Source organism: Dendrobates tinctorius, unplaced genomic scaffold (assembly GCF_039654945.1).
Source record: "Dendrobates tinctorius isolate UK_male_01 unplaced genomic scaffold, ASM3965494v1 ptg000157l, whole genome shotgun sequence".
Classification (NCBI taxonomy): Eukaryota; Metazoa; Chordata; class Amphibia; order Anura; family Dendrobatidae; genus Dendrobates; species Dendrobates tinctorius.
This window is the reverse complement of record NW_027361824.1, coordinates 17145275-17163605: the sequence shown is the minus strand read 5'-3', so window position 1 is coordinate 17163605 and position 18331 is coordinate 17145275. Positions and strand designations below refer to the sequence as shown.

At 42.1% G+C, this 18331-nt stretch overlaps 1 protein-coding gene across 1 annotated transcript in view; it reads right to left on the bottom strand.

Annotated features, from left to right (window-relative positions):
• CAPN5 (calpain 5) overlaps positions 1–18331 on the bottom strand; it is a 78884-nt gene that overhangs the window by 34904 nt on the left and 25649 nt on the right. Inside the window, exon 2 of the mRNA XM_073548625.1 lies at positions 10043–10222. Coding sequence (XP_073404726.1) covers positions 10043–10207 — 165 coding nt within the window. The 5' untranslated portion in view covers positions 10208–10222. The remainder of the gene's footprint in view (positions 1–10042; positions 10223–18331) is intronic.

The window sequence follows — 18331 nt, the reverse complement described above, 5'->3', positions numbered from 1 at the left end:
CTGTTCCTTTGCTAAGATAATTGGATGAATACGATGTTCAGCTTTACATGGAGAAGTTGTAGGATTAAATAGCAGCTCAGGAACTGCAGCCAGAGCTCTAACTAATCAGTACATTGGATTATGTTGTTAGACAGGTATTTATAAAGTGCAGTGCCGTCTCTGGTAAGATGTGGGGATTTACACCTGTAACCACCATGAAATCATCTCCAGATTAACGTTAAAACGTATTTTTCAACATAGGATGTCAATATCTGTACTGCGGAGTCCGAGGTGCAGGATTCCCTATAATAATGGGAAGGTTTATTAGATGATTTCACGATTGCTTAAAAAAAAAAAAAAAAAAAAAAAAAAATAATAATAATTTGGTATCTAAGCCCACACTTAATGAACATTTCACTCTCTCAGTGTTCACAGCTGCCTCAGTCACTGCACCTCCCGAAACTTCCCCTTTGTAGTCACTGCAGCTCTTCAACTTCTCCATTTAGTCACAGCAGAACCCTTTTTCCTCCACAAATTACAGCATGGGAATCACTCCACCAACTACCCTGTAGTCAAGAAAGTGCTATTCACCCCAACAGGAAGATAGAGCAGGATTTCCCTCTTTCCCCCAGTAGTCAGAGCAAAGTCTCATGTACACTCCACTGCTGGAAAATATATATGAACAAATGGATGCACACAATGTGTGCTATGATGTCCTCTCCTCATTCTTCACCAACTTGTAGACCCATTTTTCATGCTGTGCAGACACAAATATAAACTCCTGGAGATGTGAGAGGGAACTGTTGATAAGTTCTTTACTGTTAGTCACTGATAATATCATGGGTCTGTTCATCTCAAGTGTGCACATCAGGAGGACAGTCTGTGTAGTCTCATTATCCCCCTATTACTCACAGCAGAGCAGACAAACCAGAGGGATCAACATGTAAACAGACCATGAATTGTGGAGGAAATCCACACAGAGTCCAGGGAAGGAATGTATATAATGTGTCCCCTCTGAGTGACACGGGCGTTTTTCACTGCTCCTGCCATGCGAAATGTAAGTGACACACAAGAGGTTTATACAACCTGCCATAGACATGGAAAACACGCAGTAAACAACATGCCTGATTCTTCACCACAAGTCACAACCACAAAGTAGCCTACCTTTGTGAATGAATGAATTTGTAGCCACCGATAGAAACATCTAAGTCAATGAGACAAGGTGCAATCATACTGGATGGAGAAGTGGACCTTCACCTTGTAGGGGTCAGATACTGGTATATCCGTTTGTTACAGAAGCCAAGGTCTTACTCCATTCATCAGTCAGGGTCCCCGATCTAATCAAACATTATATATCCTAGTGCAGGGTTTCCCAACTCCAGTCCTCAAGGCACACCAACAGATCATGTTTTCAGGATTTCCTTTGTATTGCACAGGTGAAGCAATTATCACCTGAGCAATACTAAGGAAATCCTGAAAACATGATCTGTTGGTGTGCCTTGAGGACTGGAGTTGGGAAACCCTGTCCTAGTGATATGCCTTCACTTTAAAAGCTTTAAAGGCGACCATTGGAGAAATTTGGCCAACCAACATCTAAGAGGTTCTAGCAGAGAAGGTAAACTAAGGGTACCGTCACACTTGGCGACGCACCAGCGATCCTGACAACTAGAGTTGAGCGACTTTGGTCGGATCGGGTTTCATGGAACAAAATTTGTTTCAGATGAAACTGGTCCAACTAGGGCAAAAAAAAGTCGGAGTTTCGTCCGAAACCCGACCCCAATGCAAGTCAATGGGAAATAAAAGTCGGCATTGAGCGGATGACATTCATGAGTGTTCATGCAGTGAGGGAGGAGGGAATAAATATCGGATGATTCAATTTGTGACCCAATGCAAACAGTCATTGGTTCATTATTGCACGTGGTCATTTTTCTTCTGTTTTTACATAGGCGCCCAATTCTTCTTTGAATTTGCTCTCATTTTGCATAGGTCTTCACCTGTATTTTTGTTTTCTTTTTTATGTTAGTCATTGTGGCAAAGTTTGACATTCATAGATTTTGTCGGCCGATTCATCGATAGTGCCTTTTTAAAAAGTCGCAAACTTTTCGTGCACCTGTATTCCAGACTCGCTCTTGAGCGACTATACACATCCGAAATATCTCCATCAAATTTTCTGACGTTTTACATTAAAAAGTTGAAAAAAAGATCAAAGACCGAAATACAGCATTTTTTAAGTTTTGTACAAAAATTTACAAAAACTTGTGCAAATCGTAATAATTTGATGAAAAAAACAAACAAGTAAATTATTAAATAAAAATACCACAACACAAAAAAAAAAAAGAAAAAAATGACAAAACACAAAACAGAAATACAAGTGATGAATAAGGCCCCATAATTTTCAGGATTTTGGGGATATGTCAAAAGTAAAAGAAAAGTCAAAGATGCTATAGGATTTTTACAGGATGAAAATGATGAAATGGTAAGACAGGATGTTGAGAAGGCCGAACTTTTAAATTCCTATTTTGCATCTATTTTCTCTCAGAAAGGAAATGTAACATCAACTGTTCTTCACTGTCCTATTAAGGGAATAGAAGAATCCAGGATATCTATAAACAGAAAGATAGTGAGGAAACACTTAGCTAACCTAAATTAATTCAAGTCTCCAGGTCCAGATGAATTACACCCCAGAGTACTGAAGGAGATAGCACAAGAAATTTTTGAACCCCTCTCCATAATCTTTGAAAATTCTTGGAGAACAGGAGAAGTCCCAGAAGACTGGAGAAGAGCAAATGTTGTTCCTATCTTCAAAAAGGGGAAGGTGGTGGACCCAGGCAACTATAGGCCGGTGAGTCTGACTTCTATACCAGGAAAGATCTTTGAACAAATTATTAAACAACATGTATGTCAGTACCTGGATAAGAATGAAGTGATTAAACAGAGTCAGCATGGGTTTGTAACTAATAAGTCATGTCAGACTAACTTAATATCCTTCTATGACGGAATCACTGATTGGGTGGATCAAGGAAATGCTGTAGATATAGTATATCTTGACTTCAGCAAAGCATTTGACAAAGTCTCTCATACAATCCTTATTGAAAAAATGACTAAGTATGGAATGGACAAGGCAACTGTTAGGTGGATTCATAACTGGCTTAGTGATCGGACCCAAAGAGTGGTCGTAAATGGCTGCACATCCAGTTGGAAGAATGTCTCAAGTGGGGTACCACAGGGCTCTGTCCTGGGCCCTGTATTGTTCAACATCTTTATCAACGATTTAGATGAAGGAATTGAGGGTAAACTGATTAAATTTGCTGATGACACAAAGCTAGGAGGGATAGCTAATACTAGAGAAGAGAGAGAGAGGATTCAAAAAGATATAAATAAACTGGAGCAGTGGGCAGCAACTAACAGAATGGTTTTTAACAGGGAAAAATGCAAAGTACTACATCAGGGCAATAAAAATGAAAAAAGCATATACAGAATGGGAGGAATAGGGCTAAGTGACAGCACATGTGAAAAAGACTTGGGTATACTAATAGATCACAGACTGAATATGAGTCAACAGTGTGATGCAGCAGCAAAAAAGGCAAATGCAATTCTAGGATGTATTAACAGAAGCATACAGTCTAGATCACGTGAAGTCATTATTTTCCTCTACTCCTCTTTGGTCAGACCTCATCTGGACTATTGTGTCCATTTTTGGGCACCACATTTTAAAAAAGACATCAACAAACTGGAGCAAGTTCAGAAAAGAGCGACCAGAATGGTGACCGGTCTGCAAACCCTGTCTTATGAGGAAAGGTTGCAGGATTTGGGAATGTTTAGTTTTCAAAAGAGAAGACTGAAAGGAGACTTAATAGCTGTCTACAAATATCTAAAGGGCTGTCACATTGTAGAAGGATCAACTTTATTCTCATTTGCACAAGGAAAGACTAGAAGCAATGGGATGAAACTGAATGGGAGGAGACACAGATTAGATATTAGAAAAAACTTTTTGACAGTTAGAGTGATCAATGAGTGGAACAGGCTGCCACGAGAAGTGGTGAGTTCTCCTTCAATGGAAGTCTTCAAACAGAGGCTGGACAGACATCTGACTGGGATGATTTAGCGAATCCTGCTTTGAGCAGGGGGTTGGACCAGATGGCCCAGGAGGTCCCTTCCAACTCTACGATTCTATGATTCTAAAAAATGGCAGAGATGGGAGATGGGTTGGGTGGGCTTCAACATTTTCCAAATGCAAACTCCCAAAACTAGAGCACGATTTGTGCTTTTTGGCTCTGTTCACACCTCGCAGGACTACATATGCACAAGTGGAAACAAGATTTGGCTCATTTACTGACTGCAGAGATGATGAAAAGAATGGTGAATTGAAACAATGGGCTTCATTTATGAAAACCGAGAAAAATAAGGCTGTGTCTAACCGCAACCAATCACAGTGCAGCTTTCATTTTTTCAAAGCAGCTGATGCAATGAAAGGTGACCTCTGATTGGTTGCCATGGGTGATGAGGCCTGTTCTGATAATTGAGGCCTATAGTATATTAGAAAACGGAAGAACATGTTATTAAAAGATGACTTTTCTGATCTGTATCCACTCTAATGATTATATTAGACAACTGGTAATATCTAATATAATTTTCAGAAGAGAGTACTCTAATAATTAACCCAAGAAAACACATTTCCATTACCGCGTTGCTGAAAGCCTGTATGCACTGCAACCTTTGTTAGAAAATGGATTTCTCACATGGGGAGGTGTCTCAAATAACGTCAGCCTCCGTCATAAATCGCAATTTTACTCTGTCTTGAATTCCATCTACTGAAGGGAGACATAGCGATAATAAGGGAAGGGATTGCTAGTTAGGCGATTTCCTAATTCTAAAATCTCCAACCCAATAGATCAGTCACCAAATACGGACAACTGGCCAGGGAGTGGTGAACGGTGATCGGTACCATTACAACATAACACTGGGTCCTGGATGACTCCAAGCAGTGGGAAGAATCTCAATTCCCAGCGAAGTCTCAGATTAACTCCTGTACAGAGAAGAGCTACTGAGACGGCGCCAAAAGTCATTCTAGTTCCTCCATTAGCGCTGCTGACACGATAATGCGGATACATCCCATCGACTTGATGATGTTATTAGTGGGAAAGTTCTGGCAGCGCAAAGAATCTGATCTCACCCATAATAACTGGCAAGAAAAAAAAAAAAAAAAAAAAATCTTCCCCTGCATTGCTCCAGGATGTATTCTTCAGCATAGGCTATCAAGGTCTGATCACAGGGGGTCCGGCATTTAAGTATGTTGTACCCGGTTACCCAAAGATCCAGGGGAGGCAAAGCAGGGACATCTTATATGTCAGAGACCTAAAGCACCAACGAAAAATGGTGGCTCTCTGCCCAACCACAGGACCAAACTGCATCAACATTAACCTTGCCACTGGCCCGGTGACCGCTGCAGCGGCCAGAGGTCCAGGGCAGTGTAATAGTTCACTTTTGGTGCTAGAGATACTGCCGCTTCATCCCCCCCCCCCCCACACACTTTTGAAATTTAGCATCCCGAGTGCCATATCCCATTCCATGTCACACCCCCGGTCCCAGCATGTGCAGATGATTATTTTGCAGCTGGTGCATATGCACAAGTGCTGTCCTCCTTTACAGAGACAAAGAGGGCACTTTGCGCAAGAAATTTGGACCCATAACTTCTCTGAGCTATCATGCCGAGTGCTATGTTGTAGGGGATATAAATCTTATTTCTGTAAAATTAAAATTGTGCATGCACAGTAGTGCTCCTCTCATTGCACAGGGCGGACGAGGGCACTTTGCACAAGCTGTTAGCAATGAAGCAGATTCTCACTCGCACGGTCTGGAGATTAAACAACCACCTACTCAACCTCCAATATATTACCGTATTTTTTTTAATTTTTTTTTAATGGTGCAGATAGCTTGGAGGAGCGCAGCTTGCAGCACGTTAATGCAGCTCTCAGATGCTGGACTTCTAACGGATACAAACAGTCTTGAGCGCCATGATTTGGCCTCTCATCTCCTCTTGTAGGAAAATGTAGTTTCCTACATACAAAACAGCAGCCATATTCACATTGAGAGACATACAATCATGGTGGATCTTGTATTAAGGAATAGAACAGAAGCAGAGAGTATTGGAAGACATGCTTAGATACTAGTGATGAACGAACGTGCTCGGATAAGGTGTTATCTGAGAATGCTCGGGTGCTAACCGAATGTATTTGGCGTGCTTGAAAAACGTTCTCATCCCAGCGCCTAAATGTCTCGCGGCTGTTCGACAACCACAACACACGCTGGGATTGCCAAACAAACAGGCAATCCCTGCATATACTGCAGCTGCGGGACGTGAACATATTTTTCGAGCATGCTGAAGACACTTAGCACATGAGCATGCTCGGACAACACCTTATCTGGGTATGTTCACTCAACACTATTAGATACCTTTAGAAATGCCAGGGTTCTTTTTTGGGGAAAAAAAAATAAATTGATAACTCCTTTTAATTGGACTAAACTGTTGCATGCTGCAATGCCACGACTAAACACACGGTGCTGTGATTAATCAGCTGATCGACGGGAATATCAGAAATCGAGCGCCTCGATTGGATATTAATGGCCAACATTACATTTTTTTTTAAAAAATCCTCCTTTAAATGTGGTGGAAAAAATAAAAACCTGGATATTTTTATGTGTGGTTTTCCATCAGATATCCATATAACACTCAGCGTTGTGCTTTAGTAAAGTAGTACTCTGACAGACAGCCAAATGACCTGGGCAGCCGCCTGACCATCCGCAGACTGTCAATGAGAGCCAAAATGGATTGTGTCCCACAACACATCTTTTGAACAGTTTGCTCTCTTTGGTCTTTAAACGAGTGATGATACATGTTCTCTCCCTTCAGTTTTTAGATAAACCCATTATCGAACACCGTCATGAGCCCAAAAACGTAAACGGCTGCATTTCTCCAATTCCTGCATAATTTATGTTTGTATACAAGAGGCAATTTATGAGTTCAAGGAAAGAGGAAATACACTGAGGAAACAGCGGAGATTTATTAGCGAGTATGAAAAAAGGTTTCAAGTGGCGCCAAATTTAACAGAATGATGGCCACGGTATAATATATAGAATTGTGTACAGCTCACCAAGATACATTCCTCTTCATTAGTAGTAGAGATGGGCGAACCCGAACAGTAAAAGTTCGGCGTCTGTACTGAACATCTACAGTTGTGGCCAAAAGTATTGACACCCCTGCAATTTTATCACATAATACTCAGTTTCTTCCTGAAAATGATTGCAAACACAAATTCTTTGGTATTATCTTCATTTAATTTGTCTTAAATGAAAAAATAATTGTCCTAAAGCCAAATTGGATATAATTCCACACCAAACATAAAAAAGAGGGTGGACAAAAGTATTGGCACTGTTCAAAAAATCATGTGATGCTTCTCTAATTTGTGTAATTAACAGCACCTGAAACTTACCTGTGGCACCTAACAGGTGTTGGCAATAACTAAATCACACTTGCAACCAGTTGACATGGATTAAAGTTGACTCAACCTCTGTCCTGTGTCCTTGTGTGTACCACATTGAGCATGGAGAAAAGAAAGAAGACCAAAGAACTGTCTGAGGACTTGAGAAACCAAATTGTGAGGAAGCATGAGCAATCTCAAGGCTACAAGTCCATCTCCAAAGACCTGAATGTTCCTGTGTCTACCGTGCGCAGTGTCATCAAGAAGTTTAAAGCCCATGGCACTGTGGCTAACCTCCCTAGATGTGGACGGAAAAGAAAAATTGACGAGAGATTTCAACGCAAGATTGTGCGGATGTTGGATAAAGAACCTCGACTAACATCCAAACAAGTTCAAGCTGCCCTGCAGTCCGAGGGTACAACAGTCTCAACCCGTACTATCCATCAGCGTCTGAATGAGAAGGGACATTCATACTCTGAATGAGTATGGTAGGAGACCCAGGAAGACCCCACTTCTTACCCCGAGACATAAAAAAAGCCAGGCTGGAGTTTGCCAAAACTTACCTGAAAAAGCCTAAAACGTTTTGGAAGAATGTTCTCTGGTCAGATGAGACAAAAGTAGAGCTTTTTGGGCAAAGGCATCAACAGAGCTTACAGGAGAAAAAAAAAAAAAAAAAAAGGCATTCAAAGAAAAAAAACACGGTCCCTACAGTCAAACATGGCAGAGGTTCCCTGATGTTTTGGGGTTGCTTTGCTGCCTCTGGCACTGGACTGCTTGACCGTGTGCATGGCATTATGAAGTCTGAAGACTACCAACAAATTTTGCAGCATAATGTAGGGCCCAGTGTGAGAAAGCTGGATCTCCCTCAGAGGTCATGGGTCTTCCAGCAGGACAATGACCCAAAACACACTTCAAAAAGCACTAGAAAATGGTTTGAGAGAAAGCACTGGAGACTGCTAAGGTGGCCAGCAATGAGTGCAGACCTGAATCCCATAGAACACCTGTGGAGAGATCTAAAAATGGCAGTTTGGAGAAGGCACCCTTCTAATATCAGGGACCTGGAGCAGTTTGCCAAAGAAGAATGGTCTAAAATTCCAGCAGAGCATTGTAAGAAACTCATTGATGGTTACAGGAAGCGGTTGGTCGCAGTTATTTTGGCTAAAGGTTGTGCAACCAAGTATTAGGCTGAGGGTGCCAATACTTTTGTCTGGCCCATTTTTGGAGTTTTGTGTGAAATGATCAATGTTTTGCTTTTTGCTTCATTCTCTTTTGTGTTTTTTCATTTAAGACAAATTAAATGAAGATAATACCAAAGAATTTGTGTTTGCAATCATTTTCAGGAAGAAACTGAGTATTATCTGACAAAATTGCAGGGGTGTCAATACTTTTGGCCACAACTGTACATGTGTAAGTGGAAATGAGACTTTGTTCTTACTGTGTTATTCGTTAAAGACATTAATTTATGAAGTGGAGTAATTAAAAGTCAAATAGTTCACAACTTGGAAAACCTGTAAAACAAACAAATAGTACACAATCTCATAACATTTTACTGCCATCAAGATAGTTTTATTATTAATTTCAATGTGTCCTGCCCCATCAATCCATTTATGCAACTGAAGCAGCGCATTCCTTCAACCCTGAGCTACAGTGAAATGGCTTATTATTAAAGAATAACTGATCAGTAATGAATGTGAATAAATTAAACTTCAAGTAACAAATATTACTGTGATTAAGGAAAGGAAAATATTCTGCACTTTCCCGTTCTTAGGCCTCTGTGAATATTTACAATATCCTAGTCAATCACAGACAACTCAATTTGGTATAAAACAGTACGAATAGGATAGAAGGAGGAGTGCAGCTCTGGAGTATAATACAGGAGGCAACTCAGGATCAGTAATGTAATGTATGTACACAGTGACTGCACCAGCAGAATAGTGAGTGCAGCTCTGGAGTATAATACAGGATGTAACTCAGGATCAGTAATGTAATGTATGTACACAGTGACTGCACCAGCAGAATAGTGAGTGCAGCTCTGGGGTATAATACAGGATGTAACTCAGGATCAGTTCAGTAATGTATGTACACAGTGACTGCACCAGCAGAACAGTGGGTGCAGCTCTGGGGTATAATACAGGATGTAACTCAGGATCAGTAATGTAATGTATGTACACAGTGACTGCACCAGCAGAATAGTGAGTGCAGCTCTGGGGTATAATACAGGATGTAACTCAGGATCAGTAATGTAATGTATGTACACAGTGACTGCACCAGCAGAATAGTGAGCGCAGCTCTGGAGTATAATACAGGATGCAGCACAGGATCAGTAATGTATGTACACAGTGACTGCACCAGCAGAATAGTGAGTGCAGCTCTGGGGTATAATACAGGATGTAACTCAGGATCAGTAATGTAATGTATGTACACAGTGACTGCACAAGCAGAATAGCGAGTGCAGCTCTGGAGTATATTAAAGGATGTAACTCAGGATCAGTACTGTAAAGTTTATATAAAATATTACTCCACTTTTTATGTCGCAAAATACTATCTAAAACGTGAACAATCAGCTCTTTTTCCAGCTCACTTACTTTTGGCCGCTTCCACTGCACGCCTTGCACCCGCTGAGTTTTGTAAAACAAGGAGTCATTGCTGGCAGGAAAGATGGGGTCTTCAAAAAGCTCCTTCTTCCTCTGGCATTCCTTCTTCAGGTCGTAGTACTGCTGGTTCCCGAATGCAGTCAAAGACGAAAACATTCTTCATAAGATCACCTGAAGGAGCCAGAAAATAATTGTTAATGTTGTAAAATATGGTAATCCAAACTGAGTTATTATTGGCTAGGTATTTTTTTTTTTATTGTAGACCCTATTATGTTATCAAATCCCAAATTCGGAGCTGGAACTTTAAATATTTGGGGGTCACAATATAGGTTGTGTTGTGCACAACCTCCGATACTGCAGCGTGCTGAGGGTACTGTTATGTGGAGCAGCAGGGCACGACAGGCACTGTTATGGGGTACGCTGCAAGGCTGGCACTGTTATGGGGTACGCTGCAAGGCTGGCACTGTTATGGGGTACGCTGCAAGGCTGGCACTGTTATGGGGTACGCTGCAAGGCTGGCACTGTTATGGGGTACGCTGCAAGGCTGGCACTGTTATGGGGTACGCTGCAAGGCTGGCACTGTTATGGGGTACACTATATGACCTCTAGTATTAAAACCTTTCCATGCATCATAGCTGTGTGAATAAGCTAAAATGGAGAAAAAAAAACAAAAAAAAAACCACGAACTGGAGTATAAGTTGGTATGAATGAAAAATAGGAGCATGTTCACATGGAGCATGTTTTCTGGTTTAGTATTAGGTTTCTACATTTAGTGCAGGTAAGGATGTCGCTTCTCTTCCTTTGAGTTGGACATTACATTTTAACAGCTTCCCATTTGCTGTGTGTCCATGTTCAGGACCCGTTCCTGCTCAGCCCTTAATCACGCAGACATCACTATGATGATTGGTATGGCTTTAATACTAAAGGTTAGGACCATCCCAAATTTGGGTACCCCTTTGACGCTGGTGGGATGACTTATGGTTTTTATTTCTTTTTAGCTGTGTTTATTAAATACCCAGTGTTATTTATATGCACTATTGCTTTTACTCATTTACTCAGAGTAGGGTATATGTTTATTTTGTTTCTTAGGTTTTATCTGTTTAAGGGCCAGTGTGAACATGCTCCTATTTTACATGTATACCAACCTATACTACAGTTCATTTTTTTCTATTTAATTTTAAGTTGGTAAGGAGAAGTGAGAAAAATATAGGTAAAAATTTAATTTATGGGATAAAACAAAAACTGTCATGTGCATATGTATTCACCCCTTGTCACATGCTTAAAGAAAGGAAGTACACCCTGTGCGCAATCTAAGTGACACTTGCCTGTCAGTATTTACACTTTACCTTTTCTGAAAGCCAACAGAGGCTGCAACTCCATTAACTAGAGGCACCACTAACCAAACTACACCATGAAGACCAAGGAGGTCTCCAAACTAATCAGGGACAAAGTTGTTGAGAAGTACAAGTCAGGGTTGGATTATAAAAAATTATCCCAATCTCTGATGATCCCCTGGAGCACCATCAAATGGAAAGAACATGGTACCATAGCAAACCTGCCTAGAGAGGGCACCCACTAAAACTCTTAAGCCCGGGCAAGATGGGTATTAATCTGGGAGGCATCACAGAAACCAAAAGGTAACCCTGAAGGAGCTGCAGAGTTCCCAAGCAAAGACTGGAGAATCTGTCCATGCTCTACCCTAAAATAAGCCATAAACTCCATAGAGATGGCCTTTATGGACGAGTAGGCAGAAAGCCTTTACTTACAAATTGTAAGGCTTGTTTGGAATTTGCTAAAAGACATGTGGGAGACTCCCCAAATGTATGGAGGAAGGGTGCTGTAGTCAGATGAGACCAAAACTGAACTTTTCGGCCACCAAGGTAAACTCCTTGTTTGGCACCAAACCAACATGGCTCATCGCCCCAAGAACACCATCCCCACAGTTAAACATGGTGGTGGCATCAGCATGCTGTGGGGATTATTCTCGGCAACAGGACAGGGAGAATGGTCCAAGTCAAGGGAAAGATGGATGGTGCAAAATAGAGGGATATTCAAAACACAGGAATACACTTCAGCAAAACCCGTCAGTCAGTCAGTGATCAGTGACTGGGGCAGAGGTTCACCTTCCAACAAGACAATGACCCAAAGCACACAGCTAAAGAAACACTCTACTTGTTTAAGGGGAAATATGTAAATGTTTGGAAGTGGCCTAGTCCAATCCCAGACCGTAATTCAATTGAGAATCTGTGGTCAGACTTGAAGATCGCTGTTCACCAGAGGAAACCATCTAACAAAGAAGCTGGAGCAGTTTTGCCTTGAGGAATGGGCAAAAATCTCAATGGCAAGATGTGGAAATCTCAGAGACTTATCCAACGTGACTTGCAGTTGTAGTTTCCACAAAAGGAGGCTCTACAAAGTACTCACTTTAGGTGGTGAATAGTTATGTACACTGAAGTTTATAGTTATTTTGGCCTATTTGTTGTTTGCATCACGAAAAAAAAAAAAGAACAAAATATTCACACAATTGTAGGGGCATGTTCTTTACAGGAACTGATACAAACCCAAAAAAAAAAAAAAGGCCAAACATGGAAAATGCCGACAGGGTGAATACTTTCATAAGCAACTGTAGTCCTGTCGTGATAACTGGTGGTTCTTGTCTCCATCAAGAAAAAGTGGCACCTCAAAGAGAAGAGCAGGAGGCCGCGCTCCGCATTCCAGAACATGGCATTGTGTAACACTCACTGTGTCCCTGTTCTGCGGACAGGTGGGAACACTTAGGCTAAGTTCACACTAGGTGTTTTTGCTGCGTTTATTTTCTACAGCAAAACTTGCACTCTTGGTCGAAAAAAAGCAGCGTCAAAAACGCATGTTTTGGTGCGGTTCTTGCTACATTTTTTGCTGCGTTTTTTTAGGATCCCAAAATTAATCTTTGCTTCCAGCACAGAAGGAGGGAGGTGCATTGGTCTGGAATAACTTATCTAAAGACACTGGCAGTGCATTGAGTTTATAGGACACTAATTTTCACACTTTGGACAGCAATTGAGTTGCTCAAGCATTGTCCAATCTCACACCATGGTAAACCACATTCTTTGTTCAATCTCACACCTTTGTCAGCCAACGTTTACTTGGCATGCATTACTAATTTAATTAAAATGTACTAATTCAAACTGACATCCTTCAGTGACCAAGACAAGATGGTAAACCTGGGAAAAAAAAAAAAAAAAAAAAAAGCAGGTTTCATATACTGCTGTACTTTTTTTTCCATTAAAACGCTGCAAAACCTGATACTTGCGTTTTTGCAGCGTTTTGTCAATGTGTGTATGAGATTTCCGAAATCTCATAAGCTTTGCTGGTACTGTTAAACGCAGCTGAAAATCATTAAAAAACGAATAAAAAAAAAGCCTTGTGTGAACTTCGCCTAGAGGGGAAACTCCGACCTGACACATATATACTATTAATGAGACAATGTGGCCATTTTACCAAGAGAGTTTGCACCCGTGACCCACGCAGAAGGGGATTTTCCTTGGAACCTTCATGTGTCTGCACACGACCAGCTGCTGATACCGCTCGTTCCCACGCAGAACCGGTTTTTCTTGTCACTATTGTACAGAGGAATCTACAAACAAAAATCATCTGATTGCCAGAAACAAGACGATAAAAGCAGTGAAACTCCGGAGAATGAGTCACCGACAATGTCAGGAGGGCGGCTAATGACAGGCCTTGTGGGTAGAGAAATGGCACTCATCTGGGCACCCGCAGAGTGTCTAGTGCACCGCTCCCTACAAATCACTACCCAGTGCCAGATCCCACAACTCGCACAGTGGAACACAGTAAAATCATTACTGGGGATATTGCGTAACAATACAGGGAGCCTGCAGTGACATAAAAGTCACAGGAAGATTAAGGGGGGGGGGGGCATTCCAGGGCCATCGAGAAAAGTTCTGAAAGTTTCTAACAAACTTTCTGAAAATCAAGTCTCTGCTTGCAGTCATTGATCTAAAGGCTGGAAACCTAATGCCTTTCATTGACCGGTTTTAGTGCACAAACGACTAACCAAACAGTATATATCCATTAAAAATATATTCTTTATTTAATGGAACATTAAAACCAAAATAAATTAGAAACAAACACTACTGGACAGTTAATAATGGGGACGCTATAGAGTGCAAATAAAGCATAGCAAAGTGCTTATAACAGATAAATCTAGAGAGGCAATAGTACAAGGGGTAACACATCCCCCACAGTTTGGCCGAATGGATTACAGCTTGACAGCATTACTTACATGAAATTAGCTTGTAACAGCATCCCCACCGCCCCGACGCATGTTTCATCTTAGTACTTCATCAGGAGGCGTGTGTTGGGGAGGGGGTAGACGCCATATTTAAAGAACAGTGGACCACAGTATCAAGTCCGGGAGTTGTGTATGACTGGCATGGTATCCATGCAATTAAAGGAGGCGTCTCACTGCCAATGCTATCGCTCTGTTTAAGGGGCAGAGTCACATGACCATCGTGTGTCTTCAGATTACTGAAGGACGGACCTGTGCACAGCGCATGCGCCGCTTACTCACAATCACCATGGCGACAAGCCGACAAACACGCAAAAAAAATCCAACTCACTAGAGCGAGATGATTTTATTAATTGTTCTCGGCAGCACATCATCCCATGTAGGTTTGCAGACAGTGACTGCCAATATGATCGTTCAGTGAGGATAGACTGCCATTGTTCTCGGCAGCACACGCCTTGTTTATACGAGACAATGTGCTGCCGATAACTATGATCTTTAAGCTAGCTTTAAAAAATACAAAAAAAAATCATCTCACCCGATGAACAAGCCTTTCGCTCACTTGTGGCCTGGTGGTCGAGTACAAAAAAAACTCATTATCCAATTATCAGCCCTAGATGGATACCATACTCACAGAATTCGAGGCGGGAGGACATCTGTCTTCAGCGTAGCGCAAGATGTCTTCTAACGCACGCATTTTCACCATTATGAGCTCCTCATACTTGGCTGTCCTCATCCTCACCCCATACACATCACAGAAATAATGTACACAGCCGAAAGCCTGTAAACAATCTACCTCCGCTCGCCCTCCCGCTCACCCCGCAATGGAAGAAACGGGATCCTGTTTGTTTATGGCGGAGCGATAACAGCGTCTTATAAAGGACGGAGCATAATGATTTGTGTATGAGCCACTTAAAATGTCAAAGAACAGATATACAAGAAGCGTTCCACTATACTTTTCTAATAAAAAAAAGCTCTGCCGAATGTCAGTGAATGGAATCATTCCAGCTGAATACGTTTAGAACAAGGCTCAGTTTTATACCAAGCGGAGGACAGGTTTTCAGTCTTTGCGTTTTGTTTGCTGAGATTTTCTTAAGTTGTTGCAATTTAGGAAAATCATCTTTATCGTATGCACGATGGTTTGCATCTTTTTTATTTGACAGCAGAACCTTATTTTTCCTTCAAAAGTGCTTTGGAAGCGTTTTATTTTTATTTTTTTTGTTGGCCAAGCTGTAGCCTTTATTGGAAACAGGTCATTGTTTAATTACCTTTTTGCGGGGAAGGAAGCCAAAAAACAGAAATTTTAATTTTTCTCATTACTTGGCGTTTAAGGAACAAAGGTAAAAAGATTTACCGTATATACTCGCGTATAAGCCGATCCACCTAATTTTGCCACAAAAAAAATAGGAAAACTTATTGACTAGCGCATAAGTCTAGGGTGGAAAATGCAGCAGCTACTGGTAAATTTCAAAAATAAAAATAGATACCAATAAAACTAAAGTTGAGACATCAGTAGGTTAAATGTTTTTGAATATCCATATTGAATCAGGAGCCCCATATAATGCTCCATACAGTTCATGATGGGCCCCATAAATGCTCCATACAAAATACACCCCATATAATGCTGCACAAAGGTTAATAGTGCCCCCATAAGATGCTCCATAGGTTATGGCCCCATAAGATGTTCCATAGACTATGCCCCATATATTATGCCCCCATATGCTGCCGATGCAAAAAAAAAAAAAAAATATGACATACCTCTTGTCGCTGGGGGCCAGGTGCCGGTGTCCTGAGCTGGTGGGGACACTGGCGCCGGTGTCACCGCTGGCTCAGGGCCCCGGCACCTGAGATATTCACCTGTCCCCGTTCCATCGCAGGGCGCCGCTCTGTCTTCCGGGTCCCTCTGTCAGTGACAGCTCACTAACCATGTCATCGCACCCTCTGACCTGAACATCACAGGACGCGGAGGACAGAGCAACACGCAGCGGTGGAATGGGGACAGGTGAATATTGCATATACTGACCCCCTCCTGGCACAGTCTCTGCAGCCCTGCTTCTCTCACGGTCTCCGGCAGCTATTTCTTCCTTCAGCGGTCACGGGGTACCGCTCATTAAAGTCATGAATATGCGCATATTCATGACTTTAATGAGCGGTACCACGTGACTGCTGAAGGAAGATGCCTGAGACCGTGGGAGAAGCAGGGGGGCTGCGGAGACGCGCCGCGGGGGTAACGTATGATCTGACACCCCCGCTCCCCCTCCCCTGCCGACCCCCTGGAGTATATGACTCGCGTATACACCGAGAGGGGGACTTCCAGCCCCCCCAAAAATGGGCTGAAAATCTCGGCTTATACGTGAGTATATACGGTAAGTGGTTAAATAGCAAGTATCGGAGCTAGCTAGAGGCAGGTGCTGACTATATAACACAGCCTGCATCCGTCAAGTAGGGTGCTGGCTCATTTCTTACACGAAAAGTCATTATCCGCTGTATATGTACGGGGAATGCCGGGAACGTGTACAAGGCCAAGTTCACACATGCGAGAAACTTGGACGAGTCTTGCATCTTAATTCCCGGCACTGCCGAGCAGAGGGTGAGGCTGCATAGAAATACATGCAGCTGAACGCTCCGATCCGAGCGTCAGGTACTGACATGCGAGACTCGTCTGAGTTTCTTGCAAGTCTGACCCCTGCCCTAAGGGGTATTCCGGCATCCCAAAAAAAGGATCATCCATTCTGGAGTTAGATGTGGCAGCCAATCAAACATAAACCATAATAGTTTCATGAAAGCAATACCCATTAGACAATTAGTAAAAGATGAACAAAGCGCACCAAAATGTGTCACTATAAAAAAATGGGTCTATATATGGACATCATAGGACGATCGCAAAAACTATATCACATATAAAGAAAAGAGACGATCAAAAAAAGTCCAATACAAATAAATATGAAAATACAAAAATCATTTTATTACAAAGTATCAGCAATAGAGGAAATAGTGGGATAAAAGTCAAATGTCCATAGAAAGCACATGGGCAAAAAATGGGGCACACGAAGGGTAAAAGGACCAAGGGAATACAAATAGTATCATAATAAATTTACAAAATTATCCAAAATATCTTAAATTGTCCCAAAGTCAGAATAGCATGACCAGGATTGGTATGCAAAATCCAAACATGAGTTGCATTATCCTATGGCAAATAATGCAACTGCACATAAAATATACAAACGAGGTATCAATAGCAAGGAGTAAACTCACTAGATATACCTTTCCTGGTCTGTAAATGAGGTCCACCCTGGCGTACCCCCCCCCCCCCCGACGCACGTTTCGGCGAGATGGCCTTTATCAAGGGGCGATAGGAAGTAGGAAACAAGGAGTATTTAAAATAAAAAGTCCACCAATGAGGCTGTGAGACTTGCACACATGATCGAATAAGCCAATGGTAACAAATATCTAATTTCCCTCCCATAAAATGTCGCCTGTCGCCATGGAAATACCAAGTATATTACACCCCTCCAATTTATAATGTGCCAGATATAGAAATCAACCACGATGTAGCATAGGAGGAGGGAGGGGGGAGGAAATGTTTGATATGCGATGCTAACCGGCACCGCTATATGCGGTTGTACACAAATAAATGAAGCCGAGGGCTCAGCCAACAAAACACCTCCCTCTGTGTGTCATTGACCACATCATGTCAGCCCCCGATAGCGTGCGCGTCACCACGGTAACCGGGATAGTAGAATAACAGGCAGGGGCATAGCAAGAAACCCCTCCCAACATGTGTCATAAACGACGTAGCATCCGCCCCCATGACGCGCGTGTAGCCACGGAAACCAGAATACCAGACATGGACTTGACAGTGAAGCCCCTCCCACTCCGTGTCAGTCTGCGTCGCGTCTGCCTAGGATGACGCGCGAGTAGCCACGGCAACCCAGACAGCAGGCGGCATCGGCATCATATGATTCACAGGAACCACCAAGATCAGTGCTTAGGTA